Source organism: Anneissia japonica, unplaced genomic scaffold (assembly GCF_011630105.1).
Source record: "Anneissia japonica isolate Jap-2015-1 unplaced genomic scaffold, ASM1163010v1 scaffold250_len512249_cov173, whole genome shotgun sequence".
NCBI classification, from domain to species: Eukaryota; Metazoa; Echinodermata; class Crinoidea; order Comatulida; family Comatulidae; genus Anneissia; species Anneissia japonica.
This window is the reverse complement of record NW_022687603.1, coordinates 125423-146775: the sequence shown is the minus strand read 5'-3', so window position 1 is coordinate 146775 and position 21353 is coordinate 125423. Positions and strand designations below refer to the sequence as shown.

The 21353-nt window shown below is 33.5% G+C and overlaps 1 protein-coding gene across 3 annotated transcripts in view; it reads left to right on the top strand.

The window, feature by feature from the left end:
* LOC117120380 (serine/threonine-protein phosphatase 6 regulatory ankyrin repeat subunit B-like) overlaps window positions 1-21353 on the top strand; it is a 74895-nt gene that overhangs the window by 43497 nt on the left and 10045 nt on the right. For 2 of the 3 annotated variants that reach the window (XM_033265423.1, XM_033265436.1), the window contains exons 12-23: window positions 6434-6562; window positions 7450-7578; window positions 8205-8318; window positions 8732-8830; window positions 9738-9938; window positions 11005-11103; window positions 11641-11679; window positions 17216-17317; window positions 18397-18501; window positions 19377-19478; window positions 19971-20207; window positions 20784-20891. In XM_033265423.1, coding sequence (XP_033121314.1) covers window positions 6434-6562; window positions 7450-7578; window positions 8205-8318; window positions 8732-8830; window positions 9738-9938; window positions 11005-11103; window positions 11641-11679; window positions 17216-17317; window positions 18397-18501; window positions 19377-19478; window positions 19971-20207; window positions 20784-20891 — 1464 coding nt within the window. The remainder of the gene's footprint in view (window positions 1-6433; window positions 6563-7449; window positions 7579-8204; window positions 8319-8731; window positions 8831-9737; window positions 9939-11004; window positions 11104-11640; window positions 11680-17215; window positions 17318-18396; window positions 18502-19376; window positions 19479-19970; window positions 20208-20783; window positions 20892-21353) is intronic. The other variant, XM_033265429.1, reaches the window with a different exon arrangement.

Below are 21353 nucleotides of genomic sequence, written 5' to 3'. Positions count from 1 at the left end.
GTTTTTGAAGGAAGAGCTCTGCACATGTTTAGGCATAAGCACCTAAATAAGTGTTTAAATGAATGAATTTGAGTGTGAATGAGTGAGAGATAGAACAAATGTGATTTTGAATGAGGTGAGCATGAATGAGTGCGAGATTGAATGAGTGAGAGTTTGGATGAGTTTGTGAATGAAAGGCTCACATGTTTAGGCATGAGCACCTGAATAAGTGTAGATAAATGAGTCTGAGTATGAGTATGTGTGAAAAGAGTGTGAGCATGAATGAGTGTGAGTATGAATGAGTGTGAGAATGAATGAATGAGCCAGTGCAGGTACTGTATGATGAGCATGATCGTGAGTGGGTGTGAGTATGAATGAGTGTGAGAATGAATGAATGAATGAGCCAGTGCAGGTATGAATGAGCATGAGCGCGAATGGGTGTGAGTATGAATGAGTGTGAGAATGAATGAATGAGCCAGTGCAGGTATGAATGAGTATGAGTGAGTGTGAGTATAAATTAGTGCGAGTATGAATTAGTGTATTTGTGAATGATCGCATGAATGAGTGAAGGTGTGCATGAGCGATTAAAATGAATTTGTGCGTAAATAAGTTTTACATGAATATGCATGAGTACAAGAAGTGTTTAAATGAATAAGTATAGTGTGAATGAATGAGCATGGACATGAATGGGTGTTTGTGTGAATTGGTGTGAACATGAATAAGTGAGGGTTTCCATGAGAGTGATTGTAAATGAGTGTGATTAAGTAATTTATGAATAAGTAATTCTGCACATAAATGTGTATGAGCACATGAGTGTGTAGATGAATGAGTATGAGCATGTTTGAATGTACTTGTGAATAGGACTGAAGGCCAACTCAGACAGCGTTGACCGACGCAGCCCGACCCGATTTATCGTCGGGGACAGTCTTGAGCAGTCGGGAGAAATATTAAACATGTTTAATATTCTACGACGCGAATGCCCACGATGCACACCATCGCGTCTGCATTTAACTCACACAGACCCAACGCGACAACAAATCCCGTCGGGCAGCGTCGTACTACGCTGTCTGAGTTGGCCTTAAGTGTGTATATATGCTACATGATTGTCTGAGCGTGAATAAGTGTGTGCTGGTTTAAGTCTGAATAAATATGTGAGTATGAATAAATGCGATGTGAGTGAGTGTGTGTGAATAAAGAATGTGTGGGAGAATGTCTGTATATGTCAATGAGTATTGATATGTCTGAGGGGCAGAGTGTAAGTATTTTTTGCTTAAGCATGTTGCAGTTCCTTTGTGGTCCTGATATTATGATTCTAAGCTTACATTGTTACTATTAAATATTATACTTTATGTACTATTAAATATTATATTTTTGTTGCTTATATCATTATTTATTTGAATGGAAATGTGTATTGGTACATGAAATCCAAACCAAGTGTAAACACGTATTGACTTGCATGTTGGTACTTATAATTTTATTTAATTTTATAGTACAGTTACTAAAAGGTAATGATAACCCCAGGGGTCGCATGTCACAGGAGACTCCCGGAAATCGAGATGGTCTCCTGATGATGACATAATTAATGTTGAAATATTGAATCCCGACACGATGGCGTGCATTTCGATACTTGGAGTATGAATTATACTATCTTATCTGAGATTAATCAGTGGACCTTCGATCTCCCGCACTCCCGTAACTAGACAAGAATCTCTTGGAATATAACCCATCTCCTGTAAATTCATTAAATCTGCATTTTTTTTCTATGTATTACTGATTTATTATCATTTGTCCCACAGAAGTCAGTGTTGATTGGTACCAACAAGGGCTGCATCACAAAATTAGATGTGCTATAAAAGCTCGTTTAAACATATCTCCCGAAAATGACTTCTTTCAACTTTGAACCCCTGACTAAACATTGCCACAATGCTCAAGTTTTGATGAATATTTGAAATACACAATGATTCTGATTGTGTCACAATGTTGCATTACCATAAACACAAGTTTCATAGCATAAGAGGACTACCAAAAGGTTTCCCTTTCAGAAAGTTTCAAAGCTTAAATATTCAGTGTTGATCTAAATCTAAAAATATATTTTGTTTATTATTTGCTTACTTTTTATATTGTTTTTAAAGTTCTTACCTTTTAATTTAAAATTCCAACAGGAATATATTTTCCTCACTAATTGAAAAATGTCTAAATAATACTGTTCTATATTTTTTGTTTAAGGTAAAGGTACTGTAGCCTCATATTTATTATTGAACATAGGGGAATGAGCTGTTAGCCCATCGTACTGAGCCTTGGTGTTGTTTGGTAGGGTGGTCAGTTCCTTTCCACGCCGCCTTTTTCCTCCCCATTAGTGAACCACCGTGTACCCACTTATAATCCTGGGTGGAAAGAAACAAACATAGGTAAAATGTTGTTCAAGAAGACAAACCAAATGCATTTTCGAACCCCCGACCTCAAGGATGGATGAGAGACCAACATGCAACCACTGCGCCAAACGCTCCCACATTCTTTGCCTAGACACATAAATTGGCTGGTTTTTGTTTGTTTGTTTGTTTTTTTTTTGTTTTTTTTTTGTTTTTTTTTGTAGTATATGTCTGTAAATTAGGAAAATGAGATTATTTAGATTATGTTTCTCATGGAAATTTGATAAATTATTTGAGGGATTCTTAACACATTTGCTGCTACCGACGCGTATACTCGTCCCACAAGTTGTTGCTAAGGGCGCTAGGGATGATTATGCTCGTCAGAACCATCGTAACCTTCTAGCATTTATTACTTCATTGTTACACATTGTAGAACCATTGCCTTAACGGCTGGTATTTTGGGGAAGATACATCTAGACAATAACGTGCAAATAACGTATGTATGTTTGTGTCATGCAATATACCAACCCATGCAAAAAACGAGAAAACTTGCATTTCTCAGCAATACTGCCAGTGACTCATTTCCTAATATTTTCTTGCCAGTTTATTAGACACACCATTTTGGTGATATGTTATTTGGTAAAGTTTTTAAAATAGTGTGTTTGTACATTTATATTTGTTTTGGCAAGGATTTCATTATGTCAGATAAACCACAGATAATATATGTTAAATTGAGCTTACAAACTTGGCATTCATTGGCAATATTAATAAAATTGGTCTGAAGAAACTATAAACAACTTATTACAACATAAAGCTTATTACTAAATAATTGGATAACCTCCGTAGATACACTGTATCGGCAGACACATGTCTGAGATAATTGAACGCTTCATTTGAAGATAATGAAATTTCATCATGCCTTAATTTCATGGTCCTTTATGCTTCTATTGATTTGTCCTCCAAGGTTTGCATCAGTTGGAACACGTAAATTTGGTTTACGATTATTGATCCGATTCTTTCAGCCATTAAAAAGAAACCCAAACCGTATTCGTTATTTGGAGACAACGGCTATAGACTTCAAAGTGTTATTAATACAAATTCACGTCTTAAAACCATGCCGACTGGGAAGCAGTCTCACAAAAGATAATCGTTCTTGTAATGATTTTTCATTTGTAGTTTTTTTCATAAAACTTGCTTTATGCGTGTAACAGTTTTTGCAGGACAATAATTACCTTCCTTGGATATTAGTTCAAAATGATTATGATTAATAATAATGGCACATATTGTATTTAAATATATAAGTAAAAAACTTCTCCGCTACATTATTATTTGTATTCAGTAATGACAAATCATATTAGCTTCATGTTGTTGTCATTATTAATGCACTTATTTTTTTAAAGTGCTATTGAAGTACTAATTGTAGTTAATAGATAGGAATTATTTTTTCCATTCTTTGTAGTTTTTAAATGTAGCAAATAAAGAATCCTTCAATCAATCGTTAAATTTTTGTGGTTCCATTCTAAGGGTTAGTGCACGTCGTGCTTCTACCTTACGGATGTGGTAACTACTATAAGTATGGTAGGAGAGAGGATATTAGTTTAAGAAGTAGGTTAGTGCATACGGTATCCGGAAAAGTAGGTCTCAGGTACTGAATCAAGAGTAAATATGCATCCTCAGAGAGAGATGTAAGACACAACTCTCAATTGATTATATTGATGTCTTAAATAGTATAAAAAGAAAAAAAACCCTATATTTTTTGTCCTAATATATAAAAAAATTCTATAAATATTTATAAATAGATTTATATTTAATAGCTTATGAAGCCAGTCCAGATTATCATATTTAATTTCACAAAAACATTTGACACGCCTAAATATCGTCATGTTGACATCACATCATGACCATATATAGGCACATCATCACTGGGCATACAACAGTTTTTGTCAAAGAATATTTGAGTTATTCGACAGAAGTTAAGCATATATGTATAGCATCACAATAAAATAAAGCGAGTTAAAGCCTTAGAACTGGGAATCAGCATGATTGAAGGTTGGCAAAACGTGAAGACATATTAATATTACACCAAATGTGTGAATGCCGGCGATTGCATTGTTGGTTTTGTTTAGAATGCAGCATCTGGAAAGAAGTTACTTGTCACGCACTAATAAAGTAAGCACGGTTTGACCACAGTCCAGAGAATGTTTACAAAGCCATGTCAATCACAATTATGATGTTGAGTGGGTTTGAATTTATGAAGTTAATGAAGATGATCTTAAAACTGATCTTTCTGAGACACAAAAGTCATATTTGACGAAAAACTTGGAAGCGGTTAATGAGATACAGATTTTTAAATATTTAAATACTTGGGAGGAAAAAGGCGGTAACCACCCTTTCCTCCATCATTTTCCCCCAGTTTTTAAAAATTCAAAAATCTGTATCGTTAAATTCTAATGAGTTTTCTCTTGAATATGCATTTGTGAAATTCAGTTGTACCATTATCAACATTTATTTTCCTCTGTAGCCTAGCTTTAAAACTGTTTGCACACAGTGCTAAATTTCCAGGATTGAATCTCATTCTGCGATTGAATTGACTCATGCAGATATAGATAGGCCGCAGACATATTGTGAAGGGCATTTTTGAAGATATCTAATCATTGTTATCTGAAATAACACTCACTGTTAAGGTTTCCATGACAAATATCTGTGATTTTCCAATATTTTGACATGATGTTGTCATATCACACCCATATATGGCCAACACTTTTTTTTCATAAAATTTGGTGGTGTGGACTGAGCTAAGAATGATAAATGATACTGATACAACTTTTACATTGAAAGGTCTAGGAGTGCCATTTCCGGCCATTGCAGAGGGTCCTTTTTTTTTAAATCTCGTAACGGAGGGGGAACACTCCCAAACCCTTCCCCAGCTCAGTCAGAAGGCCCTCGGATTGCAATACTCATCAAAGTTATCCTTATCTCACTCAGTCCCCATCTCCCTCCCCCTGTCTGGGAGTGCCATTTCTGGCCATGCAGAGGTCCCTATTTTTTTGTTTGTATCTCATTACGGAGGGGGATACCCTCACACAACCCCTCCCCATGCTCAGTCAGAAGGCCCTCGGATTGCAATGTGCACCAAAGTTATCCTTATCTCACTCAGCCCCAGCTTAGCCACTGCTTATGTGCTCTTTATTATAACAAACTTTAATCAGTGTTAATGCTTTATTGAGTTTTAATTTGAGTGTAAACAGAGCTTAAGCAGTATAAAATGATGCAGATGCTATGCAGTGAATCTGAAGAGGTGACTGGGGCAGACTTGATTTTGTTGTTATAAGAAACTAACTAAACCAATGTTAATGCTTTATTGAGTTTGTTTTACTGTATTAAGATTTTGTTATTGGTTTCCTCACCTGAAATATTAACAGTTTTGTTCTTGTTTGATGCTTGTTTCTTTATCATGTTTAATTCAATGAATGTATGGTAATTATCATACTTTTTAAGCAGAAAAGAAGAGAGTGATAAACTAGGATTCGTAATGTGCAAAACCCTTAGCCTACCTGACCATAGTGGCTTTGTGGTAATTTTGAATCTGATTGGATGAAGTTTTTTCACTCTCTTGGGTGTGGGAACAGCACTAGTTCTAAACACACATGTATCAGAGATCATTGTGATATTCCCTCATCTTAACCATTTGAAACAACCAAACAGGATCTCTGGAAAAGTACAATACGTTTAAATAATGATGTATATGTAAAGAGTAATCTCTAAAAATATCATGCGATAATGATCAACACGAATCGACTTGAAATATATATCATTAAGATGGCGGGCATCTTATTGATTCTGTTCCAAGAGCGTGTATCAAATTTTAATTATTACAACACATGTTCAATTATTAACGTTACTATGGATTAAACTCTCTATAAATGATTAAATTAATTCTAAATAATAGCAATATCTCTATTGATGAGCATGCATGATATTAATATTGTAATAATTTAGAGTATTGTACTTTTTTTCTCATTACATTCGTAGTACGTGTCTTATCTAGTTCATTCATGGATTTTTAATTTTTATTTTTTTCCAAGAACGGTGAAAATCCCCTTCATATAGCTGTACGCCATTGTCACTATGTTATTGTTAAGGAGTTGCTGACTTTTCTACGCATAGAAAACAATCGTGCTGATGCCGTCATGGTAGTCAATACGCAAAGTAATGTAAGTTGTTAAAACAATGGACATTGTAAAAATCAATCAACTATTTTGGGGAGCACACCAATGGTTAGTTGGTTAATATTATTATTATTATTATTATTATTATTATTATTATTATTAAAACTTTATTTTAACTATTTTGGGGAGCACGCCAATGGTTAGTTGGTTAATATTATTATTATTATTATTATTAAAACTTTATTTTTACACGGAAGGCTTGTCTCACCCAGAAGGTGTTATTCTACAAGGTCGTGTTGTCATTGAAATTGGAAAATAACAGTATAAAAAATACTAACACATAATATCACAAAAAATATAAAATTATATACAAATACGAGATAAAAAAAAAAATGAAGCATAAACCAAAAATTTTACAAAAGTGTTTTAAATATTTTAACATTATGATGCCTACCTTCCAGTTTCATAATTTTTTGTTGGATCTTGGCAAAAATGTTTTTTTTTTGTTTGTTTGTTTTTTTTTTTTGCGCAAATTAAAATTAGCACCACTTTTTTTATACCTTGTTTAGCAAACTTTTAACTTTAAAACGATTTTCAGAAAAGGGTAAAAGAATAATTATTTCTTCATTTAGCAAAAAAAAATGATGAAAACATTTTATTGACACATAAAATATTCTGAGTGTGAAAACAAGTAATAAATAGCACCTATAAGTTCTTGCTCAAGGTCCTGTCCTATGGTTATATAAATATTGCACATGTTGCAATGTAAACATTCCAGTAATAGCATTGATAAAATAATGCTTTACAATAAAATTTTAGGAAGAAATTGTTATTGGCCATTGTTGAATTCACAATACTGCTATATATCCATGACCATGTATATTGACTTTATTTCAATTCTTAATGTCAACTGTGTTTTTTTTTTTTTTCAGGAAGGGGAAACCCCATTACATTATGCTGCAGAGATCACCAAGGAGATGGCCCACTACAATGGAGAAGATGTTGACATAGTTAAGATTCTGCTAGAATATGAAGCTGACACTTATGTGTCCACTAAATTGGTATCTATTTTTTACCTCATTTTAAGAGTAACAAAAAAAAAAAATGATTTAATTAGAATGTCAGTTTGCATACTAAGCCGGTATACCAAATTATACATGCAAGGCGTTTATGAGTGAGACAGGTGATTCCGATGGTTTAGTTTCAAGGAAAATTTCTGTGACATTTACCTTTCCTTTTGGCCTTTTCATCCCATAATTTAATCACCTTCTTTAGATCCATTCCATTAAATTTTATGGTAATACATTCATTATGTTTTGTGGTAATCCTGCTAAGAAACAGACAATTGAATAAATATATGGGTACCTCAGGAGTTTTGAGTGCAAAATGTGGAATTTCCCACATAGGCATCGTTCCACTGTTGTAATAATGTGGAAAAGCGCTCTGAAAATTATGTGTAGAGCGCTATATATTAAAAAACTACATATTATTATTATTATTATTATCATTATTTATTGTTATTATTGTTATATTATTATTATTATTATTATTATTATTATTGTTATTATTATTATTGTTGTTATTATATCTGATATATTAACCTACAGTAGATTATACAATTTTAGTCCGACAGTTTTAATTGCTATCTTTATAATTGTTACCGTTAATGATACTTTTCTATTTTCAGACACAAGAGACTCCATTACACTATTGTGCTAGATCGGGTAATACACACATCTTGTTGGAAATGGTAAAATATCTTGGACAAGACTCCCAACTGGCGCTTAATAAGCAGAGTAAGGTAAGGCTAATATTAAGCATATGCAGTTATTCACCAGTAAAATGTAACTCGAATTATAAAACTCAAATTAACATATAAATGTGATATGCCCATATTTGGGTGTAATATGACATCACCATGCCCGTGAGCACATCACAGAAATTTTGTTGATATTGTGGGCATTGCATAAATGTTAAGCTCTGTCCAGACTCAAATTTTATCAAAAAACTGTTGTATGTCCATATATAGTCATAATGTGCCTATATATGGTCAAGATGTGATGTCATCATGACCATATTTAGGCATGTCACATGTTTTTTTTTCAAATAAAATTTGAAGGTGCGGACAGAGCTTTAGTCCCTGCAATCATTTTATTTTGGTGTGCATAAAAAAAAATTATTAGTACTTTGTTTTTTTTTTTCACTTTTATTTAGAATGGTTGGTCGCCACTCTTAGTAGCAAGTGAACAAGGTCATGTGGACATAGTCAAGATATTACTTTCGTATAATGCTCGAGTAGATGTCTTTGATGAGGTAAGAACTTAAAGGCAATAGATTTAATTGAGATGTTTGATAAATTTTTTGATTTACTATAATACTTCTGAAAAAGCTCTTGATTGTGATCTGATTTATTGGTAACTTGTCAAAAATATAATACTTGATTGATTGATTGATTGAGTGATTGAGAGAATGGGATCAGTGGCGTATCTAGGGGTGCGTGGCGGCGCACGCCCACCACCCCGAAAAAAAAATTACTTGTTCCCCCAGTTTACCCCCAGAAATCATGGTCAAGTAGTTAAAAATCACCTAAAATCTCCTTACTTTGCGGATTAGTGTCCCTCAACTGATCATCAAGCCTCCCCCCCCCCTATCAAGCCTCCCCCCCCCCCCACCATTTCGACTTCGTCCTCATGGAGCACCCCCATTTCACAACTTATAGATACGCCACTGGATGGGATAGACTTATTGACTGTTTAGTTATAGTATATTTAGATCCGGAATATAATATAAATTTATTTATTAATTATTGGTTTAATTATACAGATTGATTGATTATTGGCCATACCTCTGGCAATGGTTTTGATTTTGATCTGAATTGATTATTAATTTATTGATTATTTAATAAATGGTACATATTTGTTATTGATTGTTTATAATACTTATATTGATAATTTGGTTTGATAGCATTATTGATTATAACACTGATTTTGACTTCATTAGAATTGTGAACGCTAAAGAGATTATTTTTTATTACTGAGAAATATTTTATAAGATGGGATGTGAAGATTCTGTATTTTGATTAATTTTTGTGGCATAATGTTTGCTACTGTTAGCATGGTAAACCTCTACTGTGGCAAAGAGTGAACATTGAAGTAGCAGGTGTAGGCCTACTTCTGTGGCACAAGACATTCTTAATGTTATATATTACATTTTCTTGTAGCATGGTAAAGCAGCACTGCATCTTGCGTCTGAGAATGGACATAAGGAAGTAGCAGATGTTCTTCTGTGGCACAAAGCATTTGTCAATGCAAAGTCGAAGATTGGTTTAACACCACTCCATCTAGCAGCTCGAAGTGGTCACAATGACCTTGTTGAACTATTGATCCATACCCACAATGCTTCAATTGATGCACTTTCTTTGGTAACAATTTTGTTTCTCATTCTTACTTCATTAAATGTAACCATGTAACTTTCTAACTATAATAGTCCACCCAACAAATATACATGTGGTAATAATTGATTGGTATTTCCCAAGTTGGGTACTTAGTAGGGAGGTGGCACCACTGCAATAATGCTTTGGCTTTTAAATGGCATTTGAGTGTTGGAAGCTGCTACTAAATTGTGCTGAGTGGATGATTCCGGGTGAAATGGAAGCTCACCCAGCAGCAATAGCGAATAGCCTGGTTTTCATAAAATTGCTACATTGTTGCTACATTGTTTTCACTGCAATCGTTACATTGTGTAGCCGTCCCTGATGCAATTGGGAAGGGTCCCAGATTCAACCAACCAATCAGCATTGCCGAATTCTGCCTGTGTGTTCAGCGATTTTATGGAAACCAGTGCCTTCTATCATTTGATAGCGACACTATACATTTCTATATTTAGATTTACATCAAGGATTGCCCCATGTAACACTCCAAATCTAGCAATGATCATGAATGTAGCTGCTTTATTATTATCTATATTTTTTACGCTGTCAGTTAACTGCATAATTTTTATACCATTTTATTATATATATATATATATATATATATATATATATTTGATGCAATTGTTTTTTACTAAGTGTATTGAATTTGACATAGACTTATACTGGATGCTATTTCCCACACTTTCTTATCACTTGACCTATTAATAAGACCCTATTAATAGGACATTGGACCTTATTAATAGGTCCATATTCTTATCATTGATCTTTTGTTCTTTCAATTTTGTTTATTAGGATTGTTTATTTCGGCAGACTAGTGGAATGATTTGTCCACCACATTTGCATACTTTGCTGTTGTAGGGCCTCCCCCCCCATTATTTCTGTTATATAATATCGTTGTTTCTTATCCCATTTGTACAGTCTCCTGATGAAGTCCACTGTGTGGACAAAAGCTTGAGAATAAATTCCATTGTTAGTCTCAAAAGTGCTGCTGTCATTTATTTCATATTGATCATGAATAAGAAACTTTTCACTTTTGATGTGCCTCATTTATTTTCAGGCTAAGAAAACACCCCTTCATATGGCAGCTCAATTTGGACAACTAAAAGTTTGTGAGACACTCCTACAATTAAAAGCTGATTCTAACGCTACAGATAATGTAAGTATAGATTACCACAATTATGGTATCGTTATTTCAATTTTAACATAAAACACAATCAATATTTTTTATTCAAAATATCTGGAACCAATCTAGCTATTAATGAATATATGAAATAATAAAACATGTTTTTGTATATATACAAGTCAATAATTCCTGTTATTGTGTGTGTTGCAGCTATGTAATAATAGTACATCAAACATAAATAAAATTCATTTCAACTTTTTTCTCTCAATTATTACCGTACCTTTATTATTATTACACATTGTTAAATATAAAATATAGTACAGTATACATTTTCTGTCATTGTTAATTTTATTTTTTTCATCCCTCTTATTAACTTCTTTATTATAATTACATGTCATTAAACAGTACAATTTTTCTGTCATTGTTAATGTTATACTTTATTGTTATTATCTACCATGTCTTTAAACTGTTTTTATTGAATATTGCTACATGTATTTTATATGAAGTGAATAAAAATTATTATTAATATTTAACTGAGAATTATCAAATTATCTGAATCATTTGCTTAAGATGGTGAAACAACAGAGGACTTTGGAAGCTGCTATCAGTGTAAGCCTATAATAAAAGGTGTAATCACCGAAATATTGCTTTTGCCTCACAGATACCAAAATTATATATCTATATATCCATAAATTGTATGTTCACACCTGTGCTGGTACAAAAATGTTCACCTTTACACTATGTTCACACTATATCAATGTTTTATTTCACAATGTGTTAGTGATTGTGACAATGTTGCCCATATGGATATGATGTCATATTTTTTTTTCATTCCTGATAATGACATAATTAATGTTGAAAATATTGAATCCCAACATGATGGCATGCATTTCAATACTTGGAGTATGTATTATACTTTCTTATGATGTCATATCACATCACATCCGTAAATAGACGTGATGTCATATCACATCCATAAATAGACATGATGTCATATCACATCCATGCCTAGACATGGTGATGTCATATCACATTCATATACACATGATGATGTCATATCACACTCTTATAGGCATGATGATGACATATCACATCCATGCATAGACATGGTGATGTTATATCACATGTCCATATAAACATGATGATGTCACGCCACACTCATATAGACATGATGTCATATAACATCCATACATACACATGAGGATGTCATATAAACCGAAGGTTCCACTGATTATATCTCAAATAAGATAGTATAATACATACTCCTAGTATCGAAGTGCACGCCATCATGTCAGGATTCAATATTTCGACATTAATTACACCTATACATGTTTCTCCTGACGCAAATCCAGTTATTGTTTATTATTCCATCACGACAATAACAATTACTATTAATTATGTCATCATCAGGAATATGATGATGTCATATTACATCCATACATAGGTATGATGATGTCATATCAATTCCATCCATATATGGGCAAATCACAGGTATTTATCACTTGGGATAGTGTGGACAGCCCTTTTAAGTTATTCTGTCTGGTTTTAGCTTCGCTAGACCCTTAAAATGACTGGTAATCAATTTAAAGCCAGGCTTTCGGAGGAAATTTTTTTTTTTTTTTATGTAGTACAACTGATTTGTCTAAGACACAAAAAGAATATTTAAAAAAATAGCTTGTGAGTGGTTAATGAGATACGGATTTTTGAATATTTAAAAACTGGGGGAAAAAGGGTGCAACCACATTTCCCCCCAGTTTTTAAATATTCAAAAATCTGTATCTCATTAACCACTCACGAGTTTACCATCAAATATGCTTTTTTGTGTCTTAGAAAAATCAGTTGTACAACATATCAACATTTTTTTTCCTTGGGAGTCTAGCTTAAGGATTTTTCTATTATTAAAGTTATTTGGTATCTCTTAAATATTTATCATTTTAAAAGTTTTTTACATTTTACTAGACAGATTATATTTATTAGAAATGTAATTGTCAGATTGCCTTTATATGATTAATTCACTGATCTATTTATATGTGATTTAGATGTAGATTGTCTTGTCTTTGGAAAAATTTTTGTTATTCCCATTCTTTAGAAGACATTATCACCTGATTTTTTAAATTTTTTTTCAACATGTTTTTGAATAACGCGAGTTACACACGCTGAACAAATTTATCACTTTGATCGTTTTGCAATTATTATTATTCTGTTTACTTTGTTAGATATCAAGTAAAATATAGAAATGCTTCATGTTTGTATAGTATGGGATGGGGGGAAGTGTAGGAGTGAAAGCATCCCCTTTCCTGGCTTCTTTTCCCCACACCAACCATTTTCCAATTGATTGGTGTAAAGGTGTTTGACTTGGAGGAAAAAAGTAATATAATTGATGATTATCAATGAGTACGTTGTGACAGATATGGAGATGAGCTCTATATTTTACATATTATTATATTATTTTGACATCATATTATAAATATTTATATGCATGAAAGTATAAGGTGTAAATTAAAAACAAGCTACATATTCTATTATCTAGTAACCCCCTCCTTTTGCCAGTATTTCCTAGTTAATACTATTTTCTCTTGTGATAAATGTGAACAATTTTTGAAACCACATTGTCATTTCAGGCCCATAACCAGGATTGTGGACCCAAAATTTGTTTTTGGTTGGGACATTTGAAGAGTAATGTTTTACATTTATCAAAATGGAATATGGTCTTTGACAATTGCTGCAATTTATTATGCAACACCATAGGACATGTCATTCAATATTCTTAACTTTTAAGCTACCCCGATTGTATTATTCTTTCTTCTGCTTATCATTATCCTGCCCTCATAAGTATTGTTTAGTCCCATCCATTATTTTCCACATGTATTACATATTTCAATATTCTGTACATTAGTGTTTTGTCCCCAGCTATTATTTTTGCCGTCTATTCCTGGCATCTATTCATTTTCCTACCGTGATTTATAATGTTTAGTTCCCATCTATTTCACTCCAATATATTTCTGTATTTCATTATCTTTCTCTCTACACTGTTTTGTTTCTGCTAATATTTCTCCCATCCGTTCATGCAACACATTATTCTGCCGCTCATTAAAAAAAATTCTGCCTCCCTCTATTATCTCTCCGATATATTCCTGTCTTTAGTTTTCCTATCTCTAATCTATAACTGCCTATTCCAATTCATTATTTCTTCTTATTTTTTTTTTGTTTTTTTGCCTTTCAATACCCTATCCCTCATTTATAATTTTCTGCTCCAATTCATTATTCCTCCAACTATACCCAGTTTATTCCATTCCTAATAATTGCATATTCCAATTCTCTAATTATGTCTTATGGAGTACCATGGACATCAGTTCTTGATGTTTTGTCATTTTTTTTATACCAAATATTTTTTAATGGTTTCTCTGTAGCCAGATATTATGTGATGACTTATGTAGAATTAAGTTAAGAGTGTTAAAAGTGTCCGGGAAACTTGGATTACTGGATTGATTGAGTTGGTTTTCATTTTCAAGATTACCATACAAATCAAAATACACAAGGGCGGATCCAGAGAAAAATCTTGATTCGGGAGGAGGGGGGCATGTGACGAGCAAAGCATAGAGCCGGGTTGAGTCTGAGGTTTTTGTCTAGAAATGCTTGACCATAGACATGCAATTTAATAAATAAAAAAGTAGCTTGTTTTGGAGTGCTATGCTCCCCTGTTACTCTGTTTTCTTTCTTTTTTGAAGGGAGGCCCTAACCCACATCAGTGCTGGCCCAGCGGAGTAGGATTGGACCCCCACCCCCGCATTGTCCAAAAAATAATGATTTGCCTATCTAAATAACGTTATTTTGATTGCCAATCCCTAATGTTCTGGTAAAGCACAAATTGGACCATACTAAGCTCTAAAAACTCACCTTGAACCCTGCCAGGAATTTTTTTTTTATTTTGGGACCAGGACCGAGGCTCTAGTTGGCCCCTTTGATTTGCACCCCCTCCCCATCAGATATGTCGGACTTCTTGTCATATTTCTGGCGCCACCACTGACCCCCCCCCATCTCCCCCTGAATCCGCCCTGATACAGATAAAATTTATATAATGAACACTAACAGACAAACTTCAAAATGGTGCTTTCCATCAAAGCCATAAAAAGCATGATTTGTGATTGGCATAAACCACACAAAGAAAAATACATTGTCTACATACAAAGTAGGAATCCAGTAATTATGCAACTCATTTAATTGCACAAAATACTGTACATTCATTTTGACAGGAGCACTGAATGTATACATTTTAGTACTGTAGTTCCTCAGGTAGCCTACCTTGTGTATAAGCCCGCCCTCTAACTTATGTCTGATTTCTTATACCATCGTTTCCCTGGGCGAAAGCCCATGGCATAATTTGAATAAGTAGCGCAACTGACTTCCAATGTGATTAGCCTCCTTTCCAAAATCTGCTCAATATAAACAGGGTAATTCCTTGGCCCACCCTCTTTCCCTCCTACTTCCAAAATCTGCCAAATTTTGTGTTTAAAGGGGTAGGCTTACACTGGAGGAACTACAGGTGGTTGGCTTATATTAGAGGAACTATATAGCAATAGAGCACACGATCACCATTATGAATGCCAAAGGTTGACACTCTCTCTCTTTTCTATCATTTAATGATCAATTATTTTCACATTGGCACTTTTTCACAGACCATCAGAGCTTTAGATTTTGTAAGTTTGATATATTTCTTACGCTACATGTTTTGCTTGAAATCACTGTTAAACAATTTTGTAATTGTTTTGTCAAATAAATTTATATGTTTGCGATATAGTACAGTGATATGGTGTAATGCAAACATTGGTTGTTACTTCGCCAAGAAAACTTTCAAAGAATATTTTGTTTTGTAAATAAATATGTCAGTCTTGCTATAAAGGTGTCCTGTCTGCATTTTTATAATTGAAGACAATGCTTTGAAACCCTAACTTTATTGTTTTGTATTTGCTAACCTATTATATTATTCGCTGTGGATAACATGCAAACAGCAGTTATGAATCTAGAGAGGTTTGGCCAGATCTGCTAAAATTGTTAGTTTCTTTTAAAATAGGTTCAGAATTTGCTTCTGCAATTGGTAATCTCAACTTGCTTATGCTGGTCGTTCTGTGTTTATTATTTTTACTGGGGAACAATGCCCCAGCAAGAAGGGGAAGGGGATCACCCCTTGTCGACAAAGCTGAAACCCTCGTTATAAAATATCTCAGACCAGCTTAGTTCACTTGACCGTTGGGAGTCTGCCGGACAGCTTTGCCCAATGAATGCATATACACCTCAAATCCCCTTATTTTGGGAGCTAGTTCCCCTCACCTAATCATCGAGTCCCCACTTAATTCACCTTATCCCCCATCAGCTTTCCCATTTTGACTCCTATAGATGCCACTGCCCAGAATCCTTGGATTGGAAGGTGTACTACTGTCATACTATCATCAATTTCAACTAGACTATTGATATCTATGGATAGGCATTTTTAGAATTTTCCCTTTTGATATTTTCTGTCACTATCGCTTTATCTGTGTGACTTGGTTTATATTCCTAATTTGCTTTACACCAATTAATGTATATAGTTCCTAATTTGTATACATACATTAAGTCCTGTTTAGATTTTTGGTGATACAAAGCACAAGTTGCTAAACTCACTTTTGCTTTGGATTATTGTTTATTTTATATACTGGTCCCTTTCAGAGGATGTGGTTAATGATAAATATTTGTCGTAGACTAACCATGTAAGTTTGTCGGTAAAATATAACAGTTTCAAGTGCTCTATTAAATGTCTGCTTCAAAAGGGTATTTATTTATTAATCCTACATGAACACAAATTTTTAATAAAAATGAATGTAGTAATGTTGTGTAAACATTTGAAGATTTAAAAAAAATTGTACTTTACAAAAATGCAAGTACGATGTGTTGCATTAACATTGAGAGCATTCCGCCTTTGTAAATTTAGTTTTCATAACATAATTTTCTAACATTTTACATTTTTGAGTTTTTGTGAGATGGACATTACATTTTTAAGAGGGATAGGCAGTTTTTAAGTTGAAGAAGATTTACAAGAACGTGGGTGAATTCGCTTTAACAATAATAGTACAGTAATCCTTGATTGATTGATTGACATTTTCTTCTTCAGCATGGCCAGACACCGTTACATTTAGCAGCTGAGAATGACCATGCAGAGATTGTCAAACTGTTCCTTCAACACAAACCTGACCTTGTTACGATGGCAAATGTGGTAAAAAAATTTACTATTTATATACCTCTATACTGTATATTCTTGCATATAAGACAAGGTTAAAATAGCAAATTACGATCGTATAACAGGGGGTCATCTTATATACACAACACATAAACCTTTTTTATTCTTAAATCATATTTGTCTTGTACAGACGTCCGTAACATGAAAATTTACTATTGAAATGATTGTACTTACTGCTAGTACGAGGAAATGCAATTTTAAATGTATTTTCATTTTGATGAACATTTAAAAACCCATGAAATGGTATTGTTTGGAAGATTTGCCCTACATTCGGGTCTGTTTTTAGCTAGTTAAATGCAGTATCAAGACCTTAAATAGCAGCAAAGGGTGAAACAAGGGGTCGTCTTATACACCTGAGGTATCCAAATTGTCCAAAAATCTTCTTAAACTTGGGGGTTGTCTTGAATATACGGTAATATACCAGTACAGTAATATAATATTAGGTAGAGCACCTTCTTTCGAATAAAAAGTTTAAGCTGTTGGTCCTGTGTGCATTATGGCCCATATGCATGTTAAAGAACGCAGTAAACTCTTCGGAAAAGAGTTGGGGATTGTCTCTCAGTGTACTGCCCAATCACCACCAGAAGGACCCCACTGGAAATAAGTCTTCAGACTTGGACTCATTGCGTCGTACGACAAGTTCAACTCTGCTCCCTGCGAGTGGTAGACAACGCGACATTGTTTGTTGATTGATTAGCAGTGTGAAGGGGTCGTTGTTAAAGACGATCTGTTGCGTACGCGTCGTCGCATTGCGTTCTTCATAGCATTGTGTCTGTTGACGATCGTCGGGCGCTGTAAGTGCTTGACTTTAGTAGGTTATCCTCAGTGCGATTTAACAACAAAAATACTCCTATCCTATTTAGATATTTGTGGAATAACACGTTGTCTCTCCTCAACTAAGCATATTTGAATGCAAATTACCAACTTTTTTGATAGTAAATCATATGGAATACTGGGACCAGTGAACTAATGTGAAATGCATATAAAGGATCCGGCGGCGATATGTAGTAGACCAACATAATATTGTCATGAAATTTTCATCATTTCAATTACAGGATGGTTCTACGTGTGCTCATATAGCAGCTGCAAAAGGAAGTGTTGCAGTCACAAAAGAACTCCTACGCTTCAATAAAGCTGGTGTCTGCAGTGCAAGAAATAAGGTAAATATATTTAAATTATTCTTTCCTTAGGATAAGCACATTTAAAATCCTTCATTGAATCTTTTATTTTTTCATAAATAGTAAGCTTAAGAAATTTTGACAAATTATCCACTTAAATTTGTTTACACTTAGAAAAAAATGTATTGTTGCTGCATTTTCAATTAGGAGGGCTAAGTTAATATCTGGGAATTTTACTAGGTGTAGAAAAAATATCAGAAGGTAAACACACAACAGTGGAATATACCATTTTATAATGGGGTATTATCTAAGACTTATAAATGCTATCCCACACCCAGTTAATTCTACTATTGTGTTTTTCCCAATGGTGTTTATTTTTATTTAAATCTTACCACCCCATCACTGAGTTTCTGATAATACTGGAATTAGTTTTTGCATGTGACCTGCAGGCATTACACCTAGTTATAAAAAATATGTTTGGCAATATTTGTTGCAGGTGAATTTTGAAAAAAAAAATGTTTTAACTACCAGAACAAATTTTCTTTAGGCGAGACGTTTTTTTTAATTCCTTTTTTCACGTACTTATTTTTTAAAAGATCATCGGAGGAGGGTGGAATAAAAATAAAATTTTATTAGTGATTGTATAATGGGATGCTTAAAATGATTCTAACTTATATAAACAGGAAGAAATATACATATCTTATTTTTGAAGATTTCAAGGCTAAAATTTCCATTTTTCTATGGCAGCTGGTGCGCTAATTGGCCAAAAATAAAATTTTACTTTTTATTCCAAAAAACATCAATATTTTCAGTCAGCGGGTTTACTAAACAAGGTAGAAAAAAAAGTCTAGCCTTACCTAGAAAATGGATGATAATGATTGTATTAGAATTGAATGTTTTTCTTGTTATGATAACAGACAAATGACTCAACAGCATTACATCTAGCAGCAGAAGGCGGTCATACTGAGGTTGTTTCTGTTTTACTAGATGCAGGAGCGTCGCCAAATGAAGAAAATGCAGTGAGTAAATTTATGTATTAAATACATTAAATAATTTAATCATGTAATTATATTTATTGTGTTACAATATTTTAACTTGTGCATTAACACAAAACATTACATAACATTGGTGAACATTGAGGTTGAATTATGTCAGAAAATGATGTGAACACATAGTTGCAGCAATGTTGTTTGTTGGAGATTACATTATGAATATGTAAATGAGGTTAAAAAAATATGTTTTGAACACTAAAATGTAGTAATGGTATTTATAATGTTCTTATTATATGAAATTGTTGGATGGGAACATTATTAGTAATTCAGTGGCTATCTACACCAGTCTTAAACAGACTCCTAATTCATATTGGATGTTATTATCCTAATACTATCCATACATATAATAACACCAAGAATTAGGAAATGGTTGAAGACTGGTGTAACAATAGCCTATTAATATAATAATAATAATAATAATAATAATAATAATAATAATAAATTCAATGATTTTCACAGGATGGCATGACAGCGATTCATTTAGCCGCCAAATCCGGCCATGTAAAAGTTCTTGACGCTCTCAAGAATCGCATTGACTTCAAGAGCCCTAGCAGGATGACAGGCTTAGGAGCCCTACACATATCGGCACAGTACGGTCAGGTTGATTTTGTTCGTGAATTACTGCAGAAGGTTCCTGCAACAACAAAGAGTGAATCTCCATCTGGAGCAGTCAACAAAGATCTGCCGCTCAGTGATGTAAGATAATTTCTTATTGGTTGCATAGTTAACTAGTCCATTTTCAAGCCTGGGTGGCAAAAGTGCCATGGGCGCCAACAATTCTCCAGAATTGTTATTGTGCTGTCCATACTCCAGGTTACATAAATCTGCTCAGTAATTATGTATATATTTTTATTTTAGTGACTTATTGCTTCCTCATACACGTCTGCCTATTTTTCATAATGTCTTAATCGTCTTTCACCAGTGTACAGTATGTATATAGGCCTACTTAATATTTCTTTTTATTTTTAATAATAATAGAGTGGCTATAATCTCATTAAATCTGTGGGTGTACTAGGGTGTAGGTCATTTCATCCTGGGGTGAGGATGTGTGAAAATTGAGGATGCGGAACTGGGGGGGTGCGAAAATTGAGGAAGCGGTACTAAATTTCTATTCCAATGAAAATTTATTGTAAATCCAATCCAACCATTAAGATATTTTTTATATAAAATTATGTTCTTTTTTCAAAAGATGACTACAGAGAATCACAGTTTCACACTTTTTCCATGTGTTTATAAGTCATACTCAGTGTTTCACATGTTTTTTCTTGATAGAGTGGCTTGACCCCTTTACATTTGGCATCGTTCTCTGGTCATGAGGGCGTCGTTCGTCTGTTGCTGAATTCGCCGAACGTTCAGCCTGATGCACCAACATATAACACAGTAAGTCATTTGAAATTCCTTACAGATATGTCTTTATTATATGCTCTACAGTATTATAATGTTGATTTTATTCTAGGGCTCTCTCAAGATTATCAAATTTACAAAAAAACTGTTGTATGCCCATATATAGTCATATTGTGCCTATATATGGTCATGATGTGATGTCAACATGACCATATTTAGACATGTCACATGTTTTGTCAATTTTTTTTTTGATAGTCTGGACAGGGCTTTAAGTTTTTAAATCTTGGAAAAAATACAAACCAAACATTCAATAAAATTAAATTTAAGATATTTTTTTTTAACTTGTAAGTTAAAGTATTAAATTATTTATTGTTTTATTGTTACTGTATATGTTCAAATTTAAGTTCAAGTTTATTTATTTAATCACATTCGCAACTTCCATAAGAAGCTGAATTGCATTGATTTGTACAGTACCTTAAAACATCAAAGCAAAGAGAA